The sequence below is a fragment of the Hermetia illucens genome, chromosome 5 (assembly GCF_905115235.1).
Source record: "Hermetia illucens chromosome 5, iHerIll2.2.curated.20191125, whole genome shotgun sequence".
In the NCBI taxonomy this organism is placed as follows: Eukaryota; Metazoa; Arthropoda; class Insecta; order Diptera; family Stratiomyidae; genus Hermetia; species Hermetia illucens.
In genome coordinates, this window is record NC_051853.1 from 34,644,458 (window position 1) to 34,664,991 (window position 20,534).

Here is a 20,534-nt window from a genome sequence, read left to right on the forward strand (position 1 = left end):
CAAATCTCGCTGGGGGCAGAGGAATTTGTTATCGTGATTGGATGTCGGACACCAGTCGACTCAGCTGTGAATGAGTACCTGAGTCAAATCAGGGTAATAATCTCGGGCGAGCGCAATGCTGACCACATTGCCTCCCACAGTATACTGTGGTGTACCGTTACGGTCTTGAATGAAGTGCTCTAACACACTTCAAGGCCTTGATCCAATATGGATTGTTGCGCCAACGATTATTATTTATTATTATTATTGATTGCCTTTGAAGTCTGCCCCATTTCCAGTGGAACCTCTAACTCCCACTTCTGGTCACATTTGGAGTTCCATTGCCTCCAGTTTTAAGCCTGAATGAAGGTCATCTACAGTGCAGTGCTATCGAATTATGAACATTAAGAAAATTTTGATATGTTGCCTTTTGAACTGTGAAATAAAGTAAATTATGTTTCAAATAGGATAAAAAGGTAATGAATTTATTAAAATGGGCGCTTTAAAATAAAATATACACTGCGCAAATTATCACTGAAGCAGGATGATGCACAAATTAGACGATGTATATAATTTTTATTAATTAAAACCACTGCTGATCTGTCAATCTATCCTTTTTGACTAATCTTGAAATGTACTAAAATCAGCATTCTGCCTGGCCATATTTTATTTATGTACAACTGATAATCCCCAACAACAAGAACAAATTCATATAATAAAAACGTCTTCGCTGGAATTTTCTCGTTATTATCTCTGAATCTGAATATTCCCACCCTCCTTGGAAAAACTTTTCTGTAGAATGTAATATAATTCAACGCTCGTGTTTTAATATTTATTAAAATACCTTCCATCTGTCATCCTAATTAGATCATGGTCGCAATTCTCTCAATTCGCATCAAAAAGGAATATTTATTCCACTTAATTGTTTGGCAAATACTCGTATCCATCGCCTTGACCTTGTGAATATACGAGAAAGTATTTTCTTAACATCCTCCTTCCTCCAACCCCAGATGTTCTCCCACTACGAATTATTCCTAATTCTCATAAACATTTCAACCAGAAGTTTTAAAATGTTCTTCATTTTGTGTCTGGAGGACATTCCCCGAAAAGTTATCCGATTACATTAAGATAAGTAGAAGCAAAGAGCTTGGGTTGTCGTTTTTGTTGTGTGTGGTGTCATTTGGAAGGTCTTCTCCTTGTCAACTGTCGCAGACTGGCTGTCTGCACTGCATAATGGTGATAAATACTCGAAATATATCAAGAACCACAGGAGAAGTTTATTTGCCAATACCAGTTTCTGGATTTTCTCAGAAGTTATAGATGAATTTGGTAAATGCCGTCGAAATTTTGTTTGTTATGTGGCGACTTTGAAGGCTAATTATGCAACCAATTAGTGAGGTAATTTGACTTTCGAGTAAGTTTGGTGAATTTGAATATTGTTTTAATACAACTCTGGTCAATAGTCATAGAATAACAGAACGGTGTTGAGTCGAAATTCCATTATATATATAATATATATTACAAAGAAGTAATATATTATCCAAGGCATTAACTGCCTAATTAAACTCCGGACTCGAAAGCTTGATAGCAGCAAACATAGAAGACTGTCGATAGCAGCAAACATAGAAGACTGTCGCGAACATTCGAGATAGAAAAGAAGCATTTCCCATTCTTCTTCTTCGATATGTTGATAGCAACCAGTATGATGCCACTGAAGAAAAACAATAGAAGCAACCACCAATTAAGAATACCAGGGAGGCTTAAATAGGAACCTAGGGTGCCTCAAGGGAAAGTTTGTTCAAGACTGGGAGATTGTCCCAAAGAACCCACCGACGCGCAGAGCGGTATGGCTTGGACGCATTGTCAGATGAGGGCGATCTCCTTTTGATCGAGGAGTATCCTTTTTCTCAATATTTCGTGAATATCCACACAGCGTTGATCATGGCCTGCGAGACACAAACTTTTGGTTAACAGCATCAAAAACCGCAAAGACCATTGACTTCATTTTTCAAATACTTATCTTTTGTCTTCATGATAATATTGTCCAAAAATGAGGTCCACTTTGAAAACGTTCCGTAAGTTCATTTATGGTCGGTCACTAGACAGTCGTCACTTTGGGGATCCACAGCGCAGCTATGAGATCGTTTGTCGTAATGATAATGTATGCAATCATCCAATTCAACAGATCAATTGCGGGTGTCTCAGATTGATGGGCATCCATAGTAAGGATCGTTAGTTATCTCTTAAATATTTTCAGCCATCTTGAAAATGAAGTCTGGTTTGCCAGATTAATTGTGTCACAATATCGACTATACTAAAGAAACTACTGCTTCAACCAAGGTGATTTTTGACGCGTTGTGAAATTAACAGTTCCTCCAATCTACCCCAAGTAGCCAAAGTTCCATTAGTTACAAAATGTATAAGCAAGAAAAATTATACGGGCACTGCGTGAATCCAACTCATCCCTATTATAGACTTGCTTGAAAATGGCCACGAAGCTTTCATATTTTACATAAAAAACAGTGGACTTGTGGTTGCGCCCAAGGCAAAACCTGCCGTTTGCTTATATGTATATCCACAAACACTACATGGATATGGATCACATTGAAGGCAAAAATTTGTCTAGTTAGGCTTAAACCTGATAAAAAATAACTAATTCTATTTTAGGATCGTAGGAGTTTTAATTCCGCAACTCCTAGGATGGTGCTCTTTAACAACCGAAAACAGCAGTTCTAAATCTGTTAACATGGCCCTCAGTAATCTAACCATTTATAAAATAGTTCAGTGAGGATTTACCGGTGCATTGCTAATTTTCACATTTTGCCAATTTATCTAAATTATATTAACAGAACCATGTCAAAATCTAACAAACAATCTCTTTTTCAATTTCAGGACTTACCCATTCAGTGGAAGTTCACTTTGAAACACCAGATAGTGGATTTTTTCTCAAACATTCCCCGCGACAGCCAGTTAGTCCCGAAATCGGGAGTAGTAGCAGTAGTCAGTCAAAATCGAAAATGGCTCAGGATTCTGTATTATCAGTAGATCGGTTTACTGTCGTGCAGACAACTCAACCTGTATCGATACGAGCAAGTTACGGACCGTTTTCGACGAAACAAACAGTGCCTGCGCGATATATTGTACCAGATGCAATGGAAACACAAGGAGATACAATGAATGTAAGTATTCGTTTGTAATAAGCCTTAAAATTATATTTCGGAAAATTGTAGCTCACAATTAAAGAACAATCAGGAAAAGAGCCTAATTATGGAAATTCTCGTAGCTTGCCAATACTTTTGCTTCCTTGACAAGATAATGGCCTTATTTTTCTTAGCATTATATATACATAATTTATGGTATCATTGAATCCTTGGAATATGTATGAACTACATAAATCAGTTAAATAAAGTTGTCGCTATCCTCACTATTCCTTCTCCTTGAAATCCAACTTCGCATCTTTGGTCAAAAGGCTTAAATCTCAACACTAGATATGGTTTCACAGGCTACATACTTAGCTAGCCTGCCAAGCTATCTAATCTAATCAACAGCTCTTCCCACTAACACTTCTATGTTGTTGTCTACAACATCGACCTTCATTTCATCCTCGAAGATGGGGGAACATTAAGTACATTACGTTGCTCCAACCAAGTGTGTAGAATTCTCATCCAATAATATCACCCACAATTTCACATAACCCCTACGGAAGCATCGAAAAAATTTTACTTCGTGGAGAGAGTACGCTCGTCCAATTCAAAGCTTTGCAAGTATTTCCTATAACCACCGTGTCGGCTTGGTGTCAATCATCACCCCCAGAAATCTAATTAATTATAATAAATTAAATCTGGATACTGACAATATTGTCTTTCCTGCGGTTGGTAATAAGGGCAGCCTCCATTTGTTCATCCGCCAGGCCCAAGTTGACCATTTGTAACCATGGTTTAGTGGCACTTTGAACCTTGAGAAATACCTGCTGCCACGCTGTATTTTCTCGGCACGAATTTCGTCTCGAAAAAGCTAGTCTGGGTAACTATCGATTAACCGGGCTAAATAGCTAGGTACATCCAGTTCCTATTGACAGAATTGAAAGCGTTCCTGACATCTAGTGACACAACTGCACAGCACATACCGACGACCAATACTTGCCGACCCAGATCCGCGACCATTGTTATACATAGATTATAGAACGAATTCCGAAAAAACAACCACAAGTTTGATGAAGAAGAAGAACCTGTTGCATATCACCTTCTCCAACATCTTCTTCGTAGTGTCCAAAAGACAGATAAGCGAATGGTCAACTTTTTGACAACCCACGCCTTTTTACCTTTATATACTAATTCATTACTCCCGCTGCTTTCATCTCTAGAGCCACAAACTTCTTAGATCGTGACTGATATCCCACCGCATTCACGAACCAGCTACACACCTCACAACCATGGATCTATTTGACGTCCCCCAAAGACCTAATTCATCTGAATTTTTAAGCTAAGTTAACCCAAATAAGAGTCCATAAACCCAGAAAAGTGGGACAAAGTTTCTCTCCAATTATGGATGGGTGATTCAGAACTCCTCAATTGCAAAAACAAAAATTGTTTGTTTAGTATCCGTAGCCTGGCTTTAACTAGAGTTTGAAGGTCTCTCTGCACAACTCAATTGTTTTTATTACTCTTCCGAACTGCCTCCCTTTCATTACACCCTGTACCTCCCATGTTCATGCTCAGATTCCTTTCTCGAAAAGTTTTTCGACAAACTGTCACATGTTCTGCTGCTCAAACATTCTGAGGTACCCTTCATTCATGAATGGCTTAGTTCTCCCGGTCTTCCAGTTCCGCCTAAATATATTACTCCTTCATATTTAGTTCTCCTAGTGTTTTTGAACTCCTGCTTCCCTACACAATTCGATGTCCATCGCCATCAGAGCAATCGGATCCTTGACCTGGTTTTTACCAATATTCATCACAATCGTTTCCTTTTATTTCATAGTGACTCGATTTATCTTAAAATTGTTCCGTGCGCCATTCCAACCCCGTTGCAAAGCACCCAAATTCAATTTCCATCCTGCGGATTTCATAGCCAAAATACCTTTCTTTCTGCAATCGACCGAAAAGATAAGTTGTAAAATTGATCATGCAACCAGGGCGACTACGCGTTTTATGATGAAGGAAGGACTCGCAATATTTTACCGGGATTGAAAGCTTGCTTTTAAGGTGGGAATTCAGACCATTCTGGACACGCCCCGCTGCTACTATTAAACTCGACGACTTTACTGCCAATTCTCCTGAATCTGCGCGTTAGCTTTTCCGAATCATTTTTCTTTACTTTATTCCTCTACTCCTTTATCCCATTCTCTTTTATGTAGATGATCCTTCTACATCCATTACATCTTCCATTCCTCTTCTAAATCCTTCTATTTTCGAATTTCTTATTGACAGTTCTGATGTTAGCGGCGACTGTGGTCCTGAAGGCATGCCAAATCTTTTCTTATAAAAAATCTAAGCCCCACTTCCACTTTTTATAATTTTTAATAAGAGTTAGACCGAGGGTATCTTTCCGGACAAGTAAAAGAAGGCTCGTATCATTCCTTTACCCCAAAAAAGAGATGTTATACTCGACCTCCAAGATGCTCGAGAAGTATGTAAAACATTGTCTCTCATATGGACACTTCATTGTGAAGAGACAGCATGGATTTCGATCGAAGTGCTCAACTGTTACTAATTTGTTTCAGTTTACCAATTTTCTCGCGGCTTCTAAACGATAGAGAAGATCACATATAATCTATATCGACTTCTCGAAAACAGTTGATTCCGTTGACCTTCAGCTGTTCTCTAAGTGGTAGGTTATGTATGTACGTTTCCTTCAATGGTTCTTTCTCGATTTTTTTCTTTCCTTTATCCAGGGTCCGCCAAGGCGCCATTATTGGCCCGTTCCTAGTTTCATTCTTTCTAAATTAACTTCCTTTGTTATTTACTTGTCTCTGTCTACTGTTTGCTGATGATCTAAAACAATTTCTGGCATTGATTCCCCTTTTGGACAAAACTGTCTTCAATCAAACCTCGACACCTTACCTCTGTGATGCGTTAGCACTGAATGTTAGCAAGTTTTATACGTTACGTTCATATTGAAAACTTATATCCTCAGACGAGCTTCCAGAATGTCCGGTTTTGCTCATTGTTCCTCCCACCAGTTGATTGGTATCCATTTCCCGGTCACCTTTTTCAATTCTTTGATTCGTAATATTCTCGAGTATGTTTTCCTGATATGGTTCCCCTACCACAACTGCGATTGCCATACAAAAGAATCATTTTTAAAGAAGTTTATTCGTTCTCTTCTCGCTTCTTCTAAAAGGACCTTTCTCACTCATCTTATTCTGATTGCATAGTTTTCCTTAAAATAGCATCTATAAAATCGACGAACTTTGTTAGATGCTTGCTTCCAATTTAAGCTTTGTAATCGGTAACCGCTGAGATATCGTTCACACGCTCAGTGTCTGCGGGGTGCCTTTTAGGAAGTTTTCCTGTTAATTTTATTCTCCGATAGCTAGACTGCTTCGTCATTATAATCGCTTGCAACTTGGTCCTTTGGCTTCAACCTTTGCGTCATTTAAAAATAATGGTATGACTGCATTGTAAGTTTCATTTGGCCTTGCGTTACAATATATTATTGGAGATCTCTCCGTTTATTGTGTACCATTTGTTTAAAAATAAAAAATCAAATGAAATAAAATTTCGACAATGCAAATTATAGGGTATGTCGTGTCTTGCAGCATGGTCCCCTACAAATCAATGTCATGTGAAAACCACCGTTATCCTGTACGAATTTGTGCACGTCTTGCCCAGCATCTTTTCGCAGATGGTCAGCCTTCGCCATCTAGAATCAACGGTTGTCAAGTAGTGCGTGTAGATTTCAGCCTTGGCAGTCGCCAGCCGGACGCAGACTAGATATTCCAAGGAATTGTCGAGGTTGGTGTCCCGCTTGGCCAGTCCATGCTTATAGGAGAATATTTCTACTCCAACTCCACACATCTTCTTTGGTCCTTCCGTAAAGAAAGCAGTGTTTTCATCCAGCAACAAATCGTGGATCATCTGCTCTACATTGGTTGGGAAACCCACCGCAAAATCCTATTGAAACTTAACTTGTGGGTGGCATACTCCATGGGGAATACCCAGAGTTCTTATGGTACTTTTTATAGGATTTTACTATGGCCGTATAACCTCCTTGCCCAGCATCCTGTTTCATTGGTTGACAGCACTGAACGATACCGCGTATTTAATATAAAGGCCCATTGTTCGCTTCGAGAACTCAGAGCGGACTGGAATATAAGCCATCTACATAGGCGCTTTTCATATTGTATTTTTTCCCTATTATTGTGCTTCAGTTCTATTATTATTACACTATTATTACACTTTATGCTGTGCCAATGTTAATTAAACTGCCCTTTCTTCATAACTGTGATCTCTTGAGAACTAAGAAGCAATACATATTCAAAAATTAACATCTTTCATTACAGAACACAACAGCAGCTCTTATGGAACTACAACAATCAAATTTACATTTGGACATCTCCGCACATTTGGTACGACCAACAGTTCCTCGTGATTCACCAGTTCTACGTGTGCTATTCCACGCGGGTGCTGATCCTGGTGGTCATTTGCAAAGGCAAAAAATCTGCGTCCTACTCCATGTCTCCATGGGAACGCGGCAACCTTTAAAAGGTCGTTGTATGCCTGAAGGTGAAGATGGTGTATGTGTTGCTGAAGTTATAATTCCTTCGAATTGGTGGCCGCCTCTTCCACCACCTGAGAAAGACAACCAAGGAGTGCCACCTCCGAAAGTCCCACCACGACAAGTTCAAGTTTCCTATAGTGTTTTCGAACCACCTGCGCGAAATCCAGAGCAGTGCGAACCCAAAGTACAAATACAGCCATTGACATCATTCGCTCAGGTTCCATTGGTAGCGGCGCAATCGACGTATAAAGAACTTCGTGCAGATGAATCTCTGACGATTTTAGTTCCCAATCTTCCATTGTATCCGATGTCGAAAATTCATGTCCCTGTGTTTTTGCAGCAGCAACAAGGTGATCAGAACATTGCAGTATTTATTGTGAGGTGAGTAATGAAATCTTGTTGTTGATACCCTTAGACCTCATTCTAAATACGAGTTCATAATAACATTAACAATTGGAGTACAAATGCAGTCACCATAGAAAATCCTAAAATTGGAGGGGTCAAAATAATTCCTTTTATTCTGCAAGGGGCCTAATCCTCCCTTCTTCATATTGTAACACGCACTAAGCAAGAAAGCATCTGACCCCCAAAATATAATTTTGTGTGGAATAAAATTAATTGTGTTTATTCTTTAATATGAAAGACGATCTTCATTTTTAAAATCAAGAAACAAAAAATTCAAAAAAGTACAAACCCTTTTTTTTCTCCGTTATAGAGCAAGAGTCAAAGCTGGTATGAAAATTCTTGGAGCATCAGCATCTTCTGATCAGTGGAACATATCCATAGAGAAGGAGAATCCCAAACACACAGTGGCGCGGGTCACTGCCTTCCGAAAAGATCAAGATCCCGATAGTGCTGCTGCTGCAAGCACTAAGCAGGGAGAGGCTACTGATTCCAACAAGTAAGTTTAACCAAAATTAGATTTTAATGATTTAAAGATTTTACCTAACCCAATTCTTATATGCAGTTAAACTATTCCTGAAAATGTTAATTTTTGTTTTATTGCTATCGAATTTCGATACTTTCCAACTACCATTCCCATGACTAATTATGATGCAATTTCCATTCATTTGGTATTCTAAATTTCTTGCATTCCCCCAAGCAAATATGCTAATGATAGGTATTTAGATAACTTCCAAAATAAATAAGATATTTATCTCCCCCAAATTAACTATGAATTTGTTGATCAAATCGTGATAGGTTGATGCTCTTATTAGCATATCATTAACATAATTTTTTCGATCCTCATATTTTAATATTCATTTTTTCATAATTGTTTATTAAGCAATTTACAACCTTATCCCTCACTAATAAATCTAAGAAACAACCAACTAATAGTCAAAAAAATATCTGAAACCAGAGAATCGTAGCCAATAAATTGGTTTAATCAAAAAATTCAGTGTAGGTATTTCTGAGAGTTTAAGGAGAATTTAATGGAATGGAAGATAGATTAGAGTCCGAGTTGTAATAGGGCATTATATAAGAAGGTAGAAGCCAGTTAGTGGAGATGAAATAGATTACGACTGTGACCGTATCTTTTCCATGCGCCGTCGATAAGCTACGCGCCTCCATATGGATTTGGAGCAAATGAGTTCGTAGAATCGAAAGTTTTTTATGGGAAAAGTTTGATCATATGATTGGCCATTACGAGGATGAATGAGTTCTGAAACGTTCGCAAGGAGAAAAAAGTAATTTTTCAATGCATTCATCTGGTATCAAATGAACATTGTGAAAGTTTGTCTAGTGTTCAAACGCATATTCTACTATACAATACTGTAAATTGATCCTTGTTAGGAGGGGCACATCCTTCGAAAATGCTGGAAAATTAGAAAGCTACAATCTGTCAACATGAAGGTCTAGCCAACTCGATAAGCAGACCTCCTGACGTTTTAAGAAATACCGAAAAGACATTTCGGCACAATTTTCACAATTCTCCTTGCAATCCTGTGTCTCGAGCTCCACTCTTTTGCGCTTGAAGATTCTTGCGTCATTCATACGCTCCACATTGGCTGATCATTGTATTCTACGAAGTCTGACTAGAATATACCCATTCTGGATCGTCAAATACGCGTCGTCGCGTCGTCAGCGCTCAAAGATGCTAGTGACATTTTCAGATGTTGTCATGGTCCAAATTACACACCTGAAGAGTAACGCAGGTCCCTCGATGATTACCTAGCTTGTCGTGGTGAGGGAGTTCAGTAAGGAGGATCCTCCGGAAAACCAGTGGTGACACCTGAAGCTAAACGGTAATCGAAACCCCATACCAAGGTTTTGATTACCATGTGTAATCACCAAAAGAGAAGAATTGTCAATAAATGGCCACGAATCTTTTGAGATTACAGACTTAGTAACGGGTCACTCATAGAAAATGGACCGGGTCAATCATAGAAAATGGATGGGGCGCAGGGGTGTTCTCGGGAAATCCGATTATGGAGCTGGCTCGACCTCTCGTAAAAATGACAACCATATTCCAGGCGAAGATATATACCATTTTATTGGCAGCAGAAGAATATTCGCAGCAAAAATGGAAGATCTATTCCGACAGTCGAGCATTTTCATTGTCAGCACTAAACAACAACGACATATCAAACCAGTTGATGTGGAGTTGTCATCAGGTGCTGGTGAAACTCGGCAGACTGAACGAAACATTCCTGATGTAGGTGCCAGGGCACTCAAACATCGCTGATAATGAGGAGGCTAACAGACTGGCTCGCTAAAGTTCTCAATCCACAATGGTGTGGCCAGAACCAGCTTTTGGCATCCGGTTATCTACTAGTCTTCTCTAAAGGGGGAAATGACAAGTAGTCACGCAGCCGAATGGAGAAATTTGAATTTTGTTGTCCCTTAAGAAGTGGAACATGAAAACGCTTGTAGGGCTTTTAACACGACACTGCCTCCTAAACCACCACATGGCAAAAATGGGAATCGTGGTCTCAGCCATATGCAACCAATGCGAGGAGGAAGAAGAAATGGCCCTGTATTTCTTATGCAGCTGCCTGACCTCGCGGAAGCCTGCGAACGTCATCGGCGAGAGGCCGATGAATGGGCGATCTCCGTGGAAGCTGCGGCTCCCTCCACTAAACTAAACTAACTAACACAGGTTCATATATGGAAATTTGCTTTTCCTGTGTATGTTTTTTTATTTCTGAATTCGAAGAACCGAATAAAAAATCTTTTTTTGCTAAACTTCTTCGCCTTCAGATTTTGTCGTCTCCCTTGCCGTCTTTTCCAGGAGTACTCCAAGATATATGAAACTGGCCATACATTCGAAGTCGTATTCTCCTATCGTCATATTTTGTTCTCTTTGTGCTGATTTTCTTGCCTGGTAATAGTTTGCTTTATTTTCGTTGGTCCTTAATCTAACTTCCTTTGCCATCGACTCCAGATCTAGAAAAGTTGCTGTAGCTTCGGGTATTGAGTATGGTATAATGCTAATATCATCCACGTATGTTACTAGCAAAGTTGATTTTACTAGTAGTACCCATTTTGTGTCGATGGGCATCCTTCGGATTACATTCTTCAGAACTATATTGAGAAGAGTGGGACCGAGATTGTCTACTTGCTTCAAACTCGAGTTTGTGCTGAATCTCTCTGTCAACTCTTCTTAGATCTTAACTTGGGGACCGGTGTTGTTTACTGTCAATTTCGAGATTCGTACCTATTTCGGTGGGAATTCCAAGCTGAACATTATTTAATACTGTATGTTATGAGTCGTAATCCTCATCGAAATCTACAAAGACCTGATGCACATCGATATTGAATTCCCGGCATTTGTTTGTTTGTTTATACGTATTTACTGGATCCACTCTGATAAGGTACGCAAAGGCAAACTGGATGGAAGATGTATCAACAAAAGCTTACGAAGATTATATTCCTTTTTAAGGTTTTGTGTTTACACAATCGGTTTACCGTCTGTCTGTCTGTCTGTCTGTCCGTCTGTCTGTGGATCTGGAGAAAGCATTTGACCGTGTGACACACGAAGGCATCTGGTATGCTCTACGGCAACACTTAGTGCCAGAAGAACTCGAGCGATGGGTTCAATTGCTCTACTACGATCCGAAAAGTAAAGTTCAAAGTGTGGCGGGAGTATCAAAACTACTTCGTGTCTCTGTTGGTGTTCATCAAAGAAGCGTCCTCTCACCCCTCCTCTTTGTTCTTGTTATGGACACCGTCACACGGGATATCCAACGTCCAGCGCCCTACACACTGCTTTATGCAGATGATGTTTTCCTAGTGTCTAATAGCAAAAATGATCTCGAGCAACTTTTCCAAGAACGGAATGATCGCCTCATGCAACATGGTTTCAGATTGAATCTGAATAAAGTTGAATTTTTGACGACAGATGCCCATGAAACAGGCACAATTACTGTCAGCGACAGTGACCTGGCTAGAACTGAGCGATTTAAATACGGCTCAATGCTATCAGAGAGCTGCGTTACGAAATTGCTTCACCCATTAACGCAACTTGGATGAAGTGGCGTTCCACAACTGGTGTTCTTTGTGATCGACGTATCAACGAACGTCTCAAATCTAAAATTTACCGCAATGTCGTCCGTCCTGTCGCTCTCTATGGTTCTGAGTGTTGGCCGACTATAAAAGACAATGAACGGCGTCTTGCAGTAATGGAGACGAAGATGTTGCGTTGGACTAGTGGCGTGACACGTTTTGATCACATCTGAAATGAGGATATAATAATAATCGTTGGCACAACAATCCATATTCGATCAGGGCCTTGAGGTGTGTTAGAGCACTTCATTCAAGACCGTAACGATACACTACAGTATATTGTAGGAGACAATGTGATCAGCATTGCGCTCGCCCGAGATTATTACCTTGATTTGGCTCAGGTACTCATTCACAGCTGAGTCGACTGGTATTCGACGTCAAATCACGATACAAATCCCACTGCCACCAGTGAGATTTGAACCGCGACCTTCCGTACGATAGCCTTGTGCTCTGACCACTCAGCTATCCGGACACGAGGAGGATATACGCGATCGATTTGGGGTTGCACCGACGTGGAAAAACTGCGAGAGGCTTGTGAACGGAACAAAGGATGAAGAACAAGAGCCAAAGTTTAAAAAATATACAAACGACTACGATTTCGTTCAGTGCAAAGGCAACTCATAATACGCAAACCACGCAAAGGTAAGGCAACATTTGAGTTGCCTCTACCCTAAACGAAACCGTAGTCGTCGGTACATTGGTTACACATGACATACATGAGTTTCATTGTAAACTTCCCTCCCAATACAATGGATCAATCTCGACCCATCAGTGAGTACAATGAGCTCTTATCCTGACCTCATTAGTTACTTTTTGTCCTTTCGATAACAAAACTTGAATTACATGCTCCCAAATTACATCCTCTTATCATCCTTACGCCTTCTTATCTTCTTATTTAGGTTCAATCCCCAAATAAAAAAATGTGCTCTCCAATCTGGAAAAGTATATTCGACTCGACCACTACGTTCATTTTCAAACTCTGTGGAACTCCGTAAAATCATTTAACATCCTCGCGCGCCACAACAGTAGTTTTGACAGCAATTTTTTCCTTTGAAATGTTATAATTGCAATATTTTTCCTTCCACTTCCCGTCTGACCTAGAATGAGATGGCCGCCACCAAGAGAGATAAAAGACAGTATCATAGAAATCTTCAGCTAAAATATTTAAGAATTAATTTTAGTTTTTCTATCTCGTTATTAATCCATTAGCGTCCACCCATTTATTTATTGTTCTCCAGAACAAACTATAACTTTACCTTAGTTTGAAGTGAACCGAAATAATGACTTTTGCCAAATCAAAGTATAAATACTTCACCATTCAGTCCTAGAGAAACTTCTCCATCGAAGTCATCATCATCTTTCTTTCCATGAAAAGTTTGACTACTACCTTACAAAGCATCTTATCCTCCTTATTGAACAAATACATCTTTTGTATCTATTTCAGACTCGTCGAAGTTTTCTCGTGGCTTCTCGAAGTTGCAAACGACACAAAGGAAAACTGGGACGGCGGAAAAATTATCTGGTCCGTAAGTTACGTTTTCGATGCACCAAAACTCAAAGACTCATCACCCGAGACAACGGGCTCGACACCTGAAGAGACGCGTAAGAAAATAATTGCTAAACTGGAAATTAACAAAGACGATATACAAGCTGTCTTACCAATCGCCAAGGTAACCAACAGAGAAAAACTCCTTCATGAACAGGAAGCAAAAATATTCAGAGGAAAACTATGCAAGAAGCTAGAAAACATACGAACACAAAGATCTTATGTCCTCCCACGAAAGCGATTAAGGAAGCAATTTTAAGCTTAATGTCTTCTTTATGTTGCTTGAAAAGCTCTTTCCGTTCTTGCGAAATTTCTTTCTGGATTTTTTTAGTCCTTTAAGACATTCTTTCCTTTCATCTCATTAACTGTTTTCCTGAATTATCTCTTTAATTAGAATTGGGAATTAATGAACACTGCCGTTCTGACTGGCCGACAAGTGTCGCAAGCAATGAAAGTTTTCATCGTTTCCCAGGCGGGCAAAGTTGCCGATGTTACTCTACAAAGTTCATGTCACGCTGAAGATGAAAGTGTAATTAAGGTTGGTCCATTTAATCCAATTGCATTGCATAGCCATAGTAAGAAACTCCACCAGCCATTCCCTGTCAAAGCCCTAAGTGCATTCGACTTGCCAAGGGACGAGTTGAATGGATTGATTGCACTTTTGGCTATTGGCTGGCCAGCACAGTGAATGGCCGGGTGCCCTAGCCCTTTTTCTTTCTCAAGTCTTAGAATTACTTAATCGAAAATGTCCGTTCCCTTGGTTTATTTATAGGTTTCATCATCATGCAGCTCAGTTTACGTTGATGGGTCAGAGATTCGAGGTTCATCAAATGCATCGATTATTGTAAAGTACGGATCCTATGTCGGGGTCGCCAAGTTCATCGTTTGGATGCCTGAATTTCCATTGGAAGTGTTTGTGGCCGATTCTCGACTTTCTCAGATTAAAGGATGGAAAATACCCGACGAACATCATTTTAAGTAAGTTGGAAATTGTTGAACTTGATGGATGGATCTGAGATAATCAAAAAGTTACTCTCCATTCAAACATATGCTAAATACGTTACACTTTATATCAATTAACCCTTGGCCCAATTCCAAATCTCGCTATTGCAGTCCTCATGGTAAAATCAATAGACGACGAAGAAAACGTTGGACCCATCATACGGACGACTTCATGAACAATCTAGGTGCAGAGAAGACAATCTGTCGAGCACGTTATCAACAGAGTCCAGTTGAAGTTTATGCAAAATTCTTGGCCAAAGATCAAGTAAATGGAAATCCTTCATCTGCTCACCATGTTTTTAATGTAAAATGCATATTTTTATAGGATTCTGGACGGATTAGTCATCTGATTTCACGTCGAACTGGATTACAAGTGACTGACCTAGTTCAATCGTTGTTACGAGTTGCAGATCCAAAAATAGCTACTCTGAATAAGGGCATTGTTCAAGGACGATCAATGGGGCGGACAGAAGTTCAGGTGGGCTTGTGATTTATGTATGATAGAATTGAGATGAAGGGAAAAGTTTTATCCAATTTAATTTTAAAATAGGCCCAATATTGATAATTTTACGCAATACAAATACTTTCTAACCAACTAGTTGGCATGGACTCCCTTAATTTCACTTTATGGACCCATCAGAGAAAGTTTGGGCTAAATAAATCATTTTATTCGACTCTTAATGATGATAGTCTGTTAGTCCAGACCATAAAATGAAATCAAGAAAGCAAAACGCTTAGTTTCGACTTAATAATTTAAAAAAAAAATCGAATCTATCTCATTGGAAAAAGAAAACTTTATCGGTCCACGTAAACGACATGTTGCTGATTAAAGTTCGACTTTCCCAATTGAAGACAACAATAAATGCAATAAAATGCCTATCATACATGTGTCATGCTTTCACACGTACCCACTTTGCAGGTTCTTTCACCAATAACAGGACGAGTAATTGGCGCGAAGGAAATACGTGTTGGAAGCGATAAAGTAAGTCTGAACAGACTTATTGTACGTGTCGTTTCGGGTCTACAGCTACAAATCACTCCGGACAGTGGGATTGAGAATGGATATGTGGCCGAAACATCAGTTACGCGACGACTAACTGCCCAATATCAGGAAGGATTATTAGATATCGATTTGGAATTTTCAGACAGAACGCGTACGCCCTTGAGGTATAGAATTGTAGAATAGGATGCTTTGTACAATATAATACATGTACTTACATAAATATACAATCAAATGTTTTTCCTCCCATTGTATGCCAACAAATTTCTCTATGAGGTAATTTCTTTTTGATAGGGATGTGTCAGTTGACGACTATTTCCTGCTAGTCGAAAGTTTGGATACAGAAGTTGTGGCATTTGCCCCGATGCTAGCATCACATCACCCTCGTGTTATTGCTGTGGGCGAAGGTAATGGTGATTTGTTACGTGTAAACTTGTTGCTCTCGGAGCAGTGTCGCTTGAGGCGTAGCTTGCCACTCTCAAAGGTAAGACATATTGTTATTCAATTTACCGCAGCTTTGTATTGTCACGTCCCTATTGCTGTTCGACCAGTGGTTCAAGTTCGAATTACATACCTCGTTCCAGTCAAAACCGAATCCAGGACTTTTGGCTAGTGCTCTAGCGTCCGTTCAAGTCGATTTCAGCTCTGCCGATAATGCACATAAGCCAGACACTGTCCAAAACGACGGAATTGCTGGACGTGAGAGAAAAGGACCTCGAGACTCGGGCGACCTGTCCGACATCATTGGCATTCCGTTAAAAGACGATAGCAACCACGAGCCAACTGTTCAAGCCAGACAACATCGCGGTGGTTTGAGTCCATTAGACGGAATCCGACATAAATCTCTTCCTCATGGCGATATGACTTCTATGGAAATTGGAATGTACGTTCTCCTCACAGCATTCTGTTTTGCCATAATTGTCTTCGTGATATCTTGTGTGGTGTATGCATCGAAATTTCGCCCAATCTCACCCGAGTTGGGATTGGAAAATGGAAACAAAGACAGTTTCACAACAAATGGAATTTTACGTGAACCACGTCGACCGCGCGAATCGACAACCAACGCTCATGATTGGGTTTGGTTGGGAAGATCGACATTGGACCGTTCCTCTATGATTCAGGACACAGAAAATGGAAATATTTTAGAAAATCAACGAGGTAAACCTCAACTTTACACATTAGCTTTGAATATGTTAACATTTTCTCTAATTACTCTCTACTAGACTCACGCATACGAATAACTAGCAACCCCATGAATTTAAATTATGCTGACCCAGATGACGCACTTATCCCTGTAACATCATTTGATAATGGAAATCGGATGCCAGGACCATATGTGAATACAAACGGCATAGTTGATTCATCCACATATAGTAAAACTGACCGAAGAACTATCGTGAAGTAAGTTTAATTTAAATGACGCAGTTGAAATTATGCATCTGTTTCTCATTTCCTATTTAGCGACAATGATGTCCCTCCTCCAATTCCACCGCACGGTCGTCAAAGCACTAATGGAAATGAAGGGGAGTATAGGCCACCAGTACCACCACACAGAAATGTCGGTGTAACCGCAAACGTGAATCCTAACACTGAAAAGGTAATTTTGCAATGATTTTTCCTTCACTTTATACTTTCTCCCATATTAATTCTATTATCATCAAAAACTTTTCGCGGCCATATCAAATTTAATTTGACTTGTTTTTCGTTCAATTTGTAAATACAATTACTTGATCATATATAAAGCTGTAAAAAAAATAATAGCGGTGAGTGTTGACGGCAAGTCAAATGATTATGAGTCTGAGTTGGTATTCAACTTTTATTATTTTTTTATTTTGAAATAACAGAAAAATTATCCAGCAAAATAGCGTGTGGGATTTTTACCCACTAAAACCACCTCCGACTCCTTGCCCCGCGGAACCACCATAAGGGGCCGGAGTCAGCTCACTCTAGTTTAGTCACCTTTCTTCTATACGTGGCGAACGTGACCGCGCCTTTATCCTCTCCTCTGCCTTTCGCAGTTTGTTTTAGATAGATGCGATCATGGAGTTGACCGCATCCCAATTCTCTGATGTGCTAGCATTTCGGCACCAGATTTTCTGGTACCAGCACCTCTCCTAGAGTCTCCTCTAGATTCATCCTTTCTTCCACAAATCGCGGACAGTGAAAGAGTACATGCTCTGGGGTCCTCTGGGACTCCATCGCAATTTGGGCAGTCGAGTGAGATCTCCAATTTAAATCTGTGCAGGTATTGGCGATATCCTCCATGCCCCGTGAGAAACTGGGTGAGATTATAATTAATCTGAGTCCACCGACCCTTTCCCGAGCGTTCCCACCGCTCTTGCCATCTATTAATGGATCTCTCCCTCTCAGCGTCCTTCGTCTGCAATAAGGGACAGATGGGCTTCGCATGGTATATATTCGCCATTTCATCTGCCAAGATGTCAATCGGCATCATTCCAGAGATGAAGATTGCTGCATCATCTGAGACAGTACTGAAAGCAGAGCATACCCTCAGAGCTGTCCTCCTGTAGACTCCATTCAGTTTGCTAATGTTAACTAACATCCGCAACGCCTCCCACCAAACTGGGGTCATATACAGCATGATTGAAATCATCACCCTGTCTATAAGCAACCTAGAGGTATGCCGTGGCCTTCCCACGTTTGGCATCATCCTCGCCAGGGCCATACTAGCAGTGGATGATTTATCACAAATATACTGTACGTGTTGCTTATAGCTGAGCTTCCTGTCTATCACCACCTCCAAGTATTTGATGGTCGGCTAGGAAGTGATGATATGATTCCCGATTCTAACACAGGCGAAATTTCTCTTCCGGCGCTTAGTGATGAGGGCCGCTGCCGTTTTTTCCTCCGCAAGCGTCAGCCCAGAGCTCTCTCACCAGCATTTGACAAGCCTGATTGCTTCGCTTGAGTATAACTCAGCATCTTCGAGATGCGTTGCGACAACAACCAGCGTCGTCAGCGTAACCCACCACTGTGGCTTCCTCCGGAAGGGGAAGATTAAGTACACCGTTGTACATGATGTGCCCAATACAGAGCCCTGCGGAAACAACGTACTCCTGGGGTCCGTCATCGGTGTCATACCAGAGACTCCTTTCAGTTAAGTAACTATCGACGATAGCAGCGAGATAGGCGGGAATACCTACCTTCGCTAGGGATTTGCGTATTAGATTCCAATTGGCCGAATTGAATGGATTTTTCACATCCAGGCTTACTACCACGCAATATTTGCTGGTACTACCCTTTCCGTGGATTGCATCTTTGGCCAAGCCAGTAACCAATTTGATGGCATCAATGGTTGATCTATTCTTCAGCGAACATGTCCGGCCGGGATTTCACGGCAAGCTTAAGGGCCTTATTCGGTACTCCGTCCAGGCCCGCCGGTTTATTGTCTATCTGTCTGTCTGTCACAAGCACTTTTCTCAGAAACGGCTATACCGATTGACAGGAAGGTGAGAAGGTGGAAACTGTGGACCGCAGACATGTAGTGAGTGATATCCTTCTACGTTGAGATCTAGAGGGGGTCCCCATACATTTAAAAGGGGGGTATACAATTTTTTTCATCGAATATAGTCATGTTGAGTATCAAATGAAAGGTCTTGATTAGTACTTTTCGAATCCGGTCTTAGTTTTTAGATTTTTTAGAAAGGCGGGGTGTGCGAGGGGTGGAAAGTGATGATTTCTTTAACGGACCGATTCTCAGAAACTACCCAACCAAAAAATCTAAAAAAAATCACGAAGCTGCCTCTATACGGTGCCCAGACCTCAAAATACTCTCCATATCGATATCTTCTCAAATTAAGTTAATAATAGTATATTCCCATATTTTTGGGGAAATTGAGTATAACTCTGGGTAGCAGCATAGAATATAATATGGAGCATATTATCCCCAAGTTTGATCAAAATCATACTATTACTAACAAAGTTTTAGTAGCTCAAAGTTGACTTTGCCCTGTAAATTTACTGCAACTAAATATCAATATCACACTAAAGTGAGTAGTCTGACATTTTAATGCATAGACATAACAGGCTACGTACAAATGTTGACAACGGTCCACGGGGATGGCACACCACGATTCTTGTACCGCGAGCCGAAGCCCGTTGTTGTTGTAGGAGTTTGCAATACTGACGGCATTCCTGATCTCAGCACATAAATTCTCAACAGGGTTGAGGTCTGGCGATTGTGCTGGCCACTTCAACACCTCCACCCTATTGTCCTAGAATCACTTCTTTGCTTTTCTGCACGTGTGTTTGGGGTCGTTGTCTTCCTCAAAGACCCATTTTGTCAGCATTTCGTCAGTGGCGTAAGGCAGCATGATGTTTTCTAGTATATAGACATAAACATTTTGGTCCATCGTTGATTTTATCCAATATATTGGGCCTACACCATGGAATGAAAAGCAAACCCACATCATAAGGCTTGAACCGCCGTGCTTAACTGTTTTTACAATATATTTGGGGTCAAAGACGAAATGAGGTGGGCGTCCTATGTAGCTAGGGGACCCTTTGCACAATCTTGGACTCATCAGACTATAAAATGTTTTTCCATTTCTCGATTTCCCAACTTAAATAGATTAGCCAACTGTAAACGTGCCGTTACTTGCCTTTTACTGAGCAGAGGGACTTTTCTCGGACTTCGAGCTTTCAAATTATTCTTTCGCCGGAGATTAGGCGAACAATTTGAACCATAACTCCAACATCATTTTAGTTGAGTTGCCGTCATGAAAGGATTCCTCTTGCTACAACGGGCTAATCGTCTCA

The 20,534-nt window shown here is 40.4% G+C and overlaps 1 protein-coding gene across 2 annotated transcripts in view; it reads left to right on the plus strand.

The window, feature by feature from the left end:
* The window catches only part of LOC119657093 (transmembrane protein 132E), a 282,989-nt gene that overhangs the window by 251,240 nt on the left and 11,215 nt on the right, over positions 1-20,534 (plus strand). Inside the window, exons 2-14 of one of the 2 annotated variants that reach the window (XM_038063846.1) lie at positions 2,872-3,158; positions 7,484-8,082; positions 8,417-8,602; positions 13,652-13,877; positions 14,148-14,291; positions 14,526-14,731; positions 14,867-15,020; positions 15,081-15,233; positions 15,675-15,922; positions 16,050-16,239; positions 16,307-16,913; positions 16,979-17,156; positions 17,217-17,352. In XM_038063846.1, the coding sequence (XP_037919774.1) occupies positions 2,872-3,158; positions 7,484-8,082; positions 8,417-8,602; positions 13,652-13,877; positions 14,148-14,291; positions 14,526-14,731; positions 14,867-15,020; positions 15,081-15,233; positions 15,675-15,922; positions 16,050-16,239; positions 16,307-16,913; positions 16,979-17,156; positions 17,217-17,352 (3,314 nt within the window). The remainder of the gene's footprint in view (positions 1-2,871; positions 3,159-7,483; positions 8,083-8,416; positions 8,603-13,651; positions 13,878-14,147; positions 14,292-14,525; positions 14,732-14,866; positions 15,021-15,080; positions 15,234-15,674; positions 15,923-16,049; positions 16,240-16,306; positions 16,914-16,978; positions 17,157-17,216; positions 17,353-20,534) is intronic. The other variant, XM_038063848.1, reaches the window with a different exon arrangement.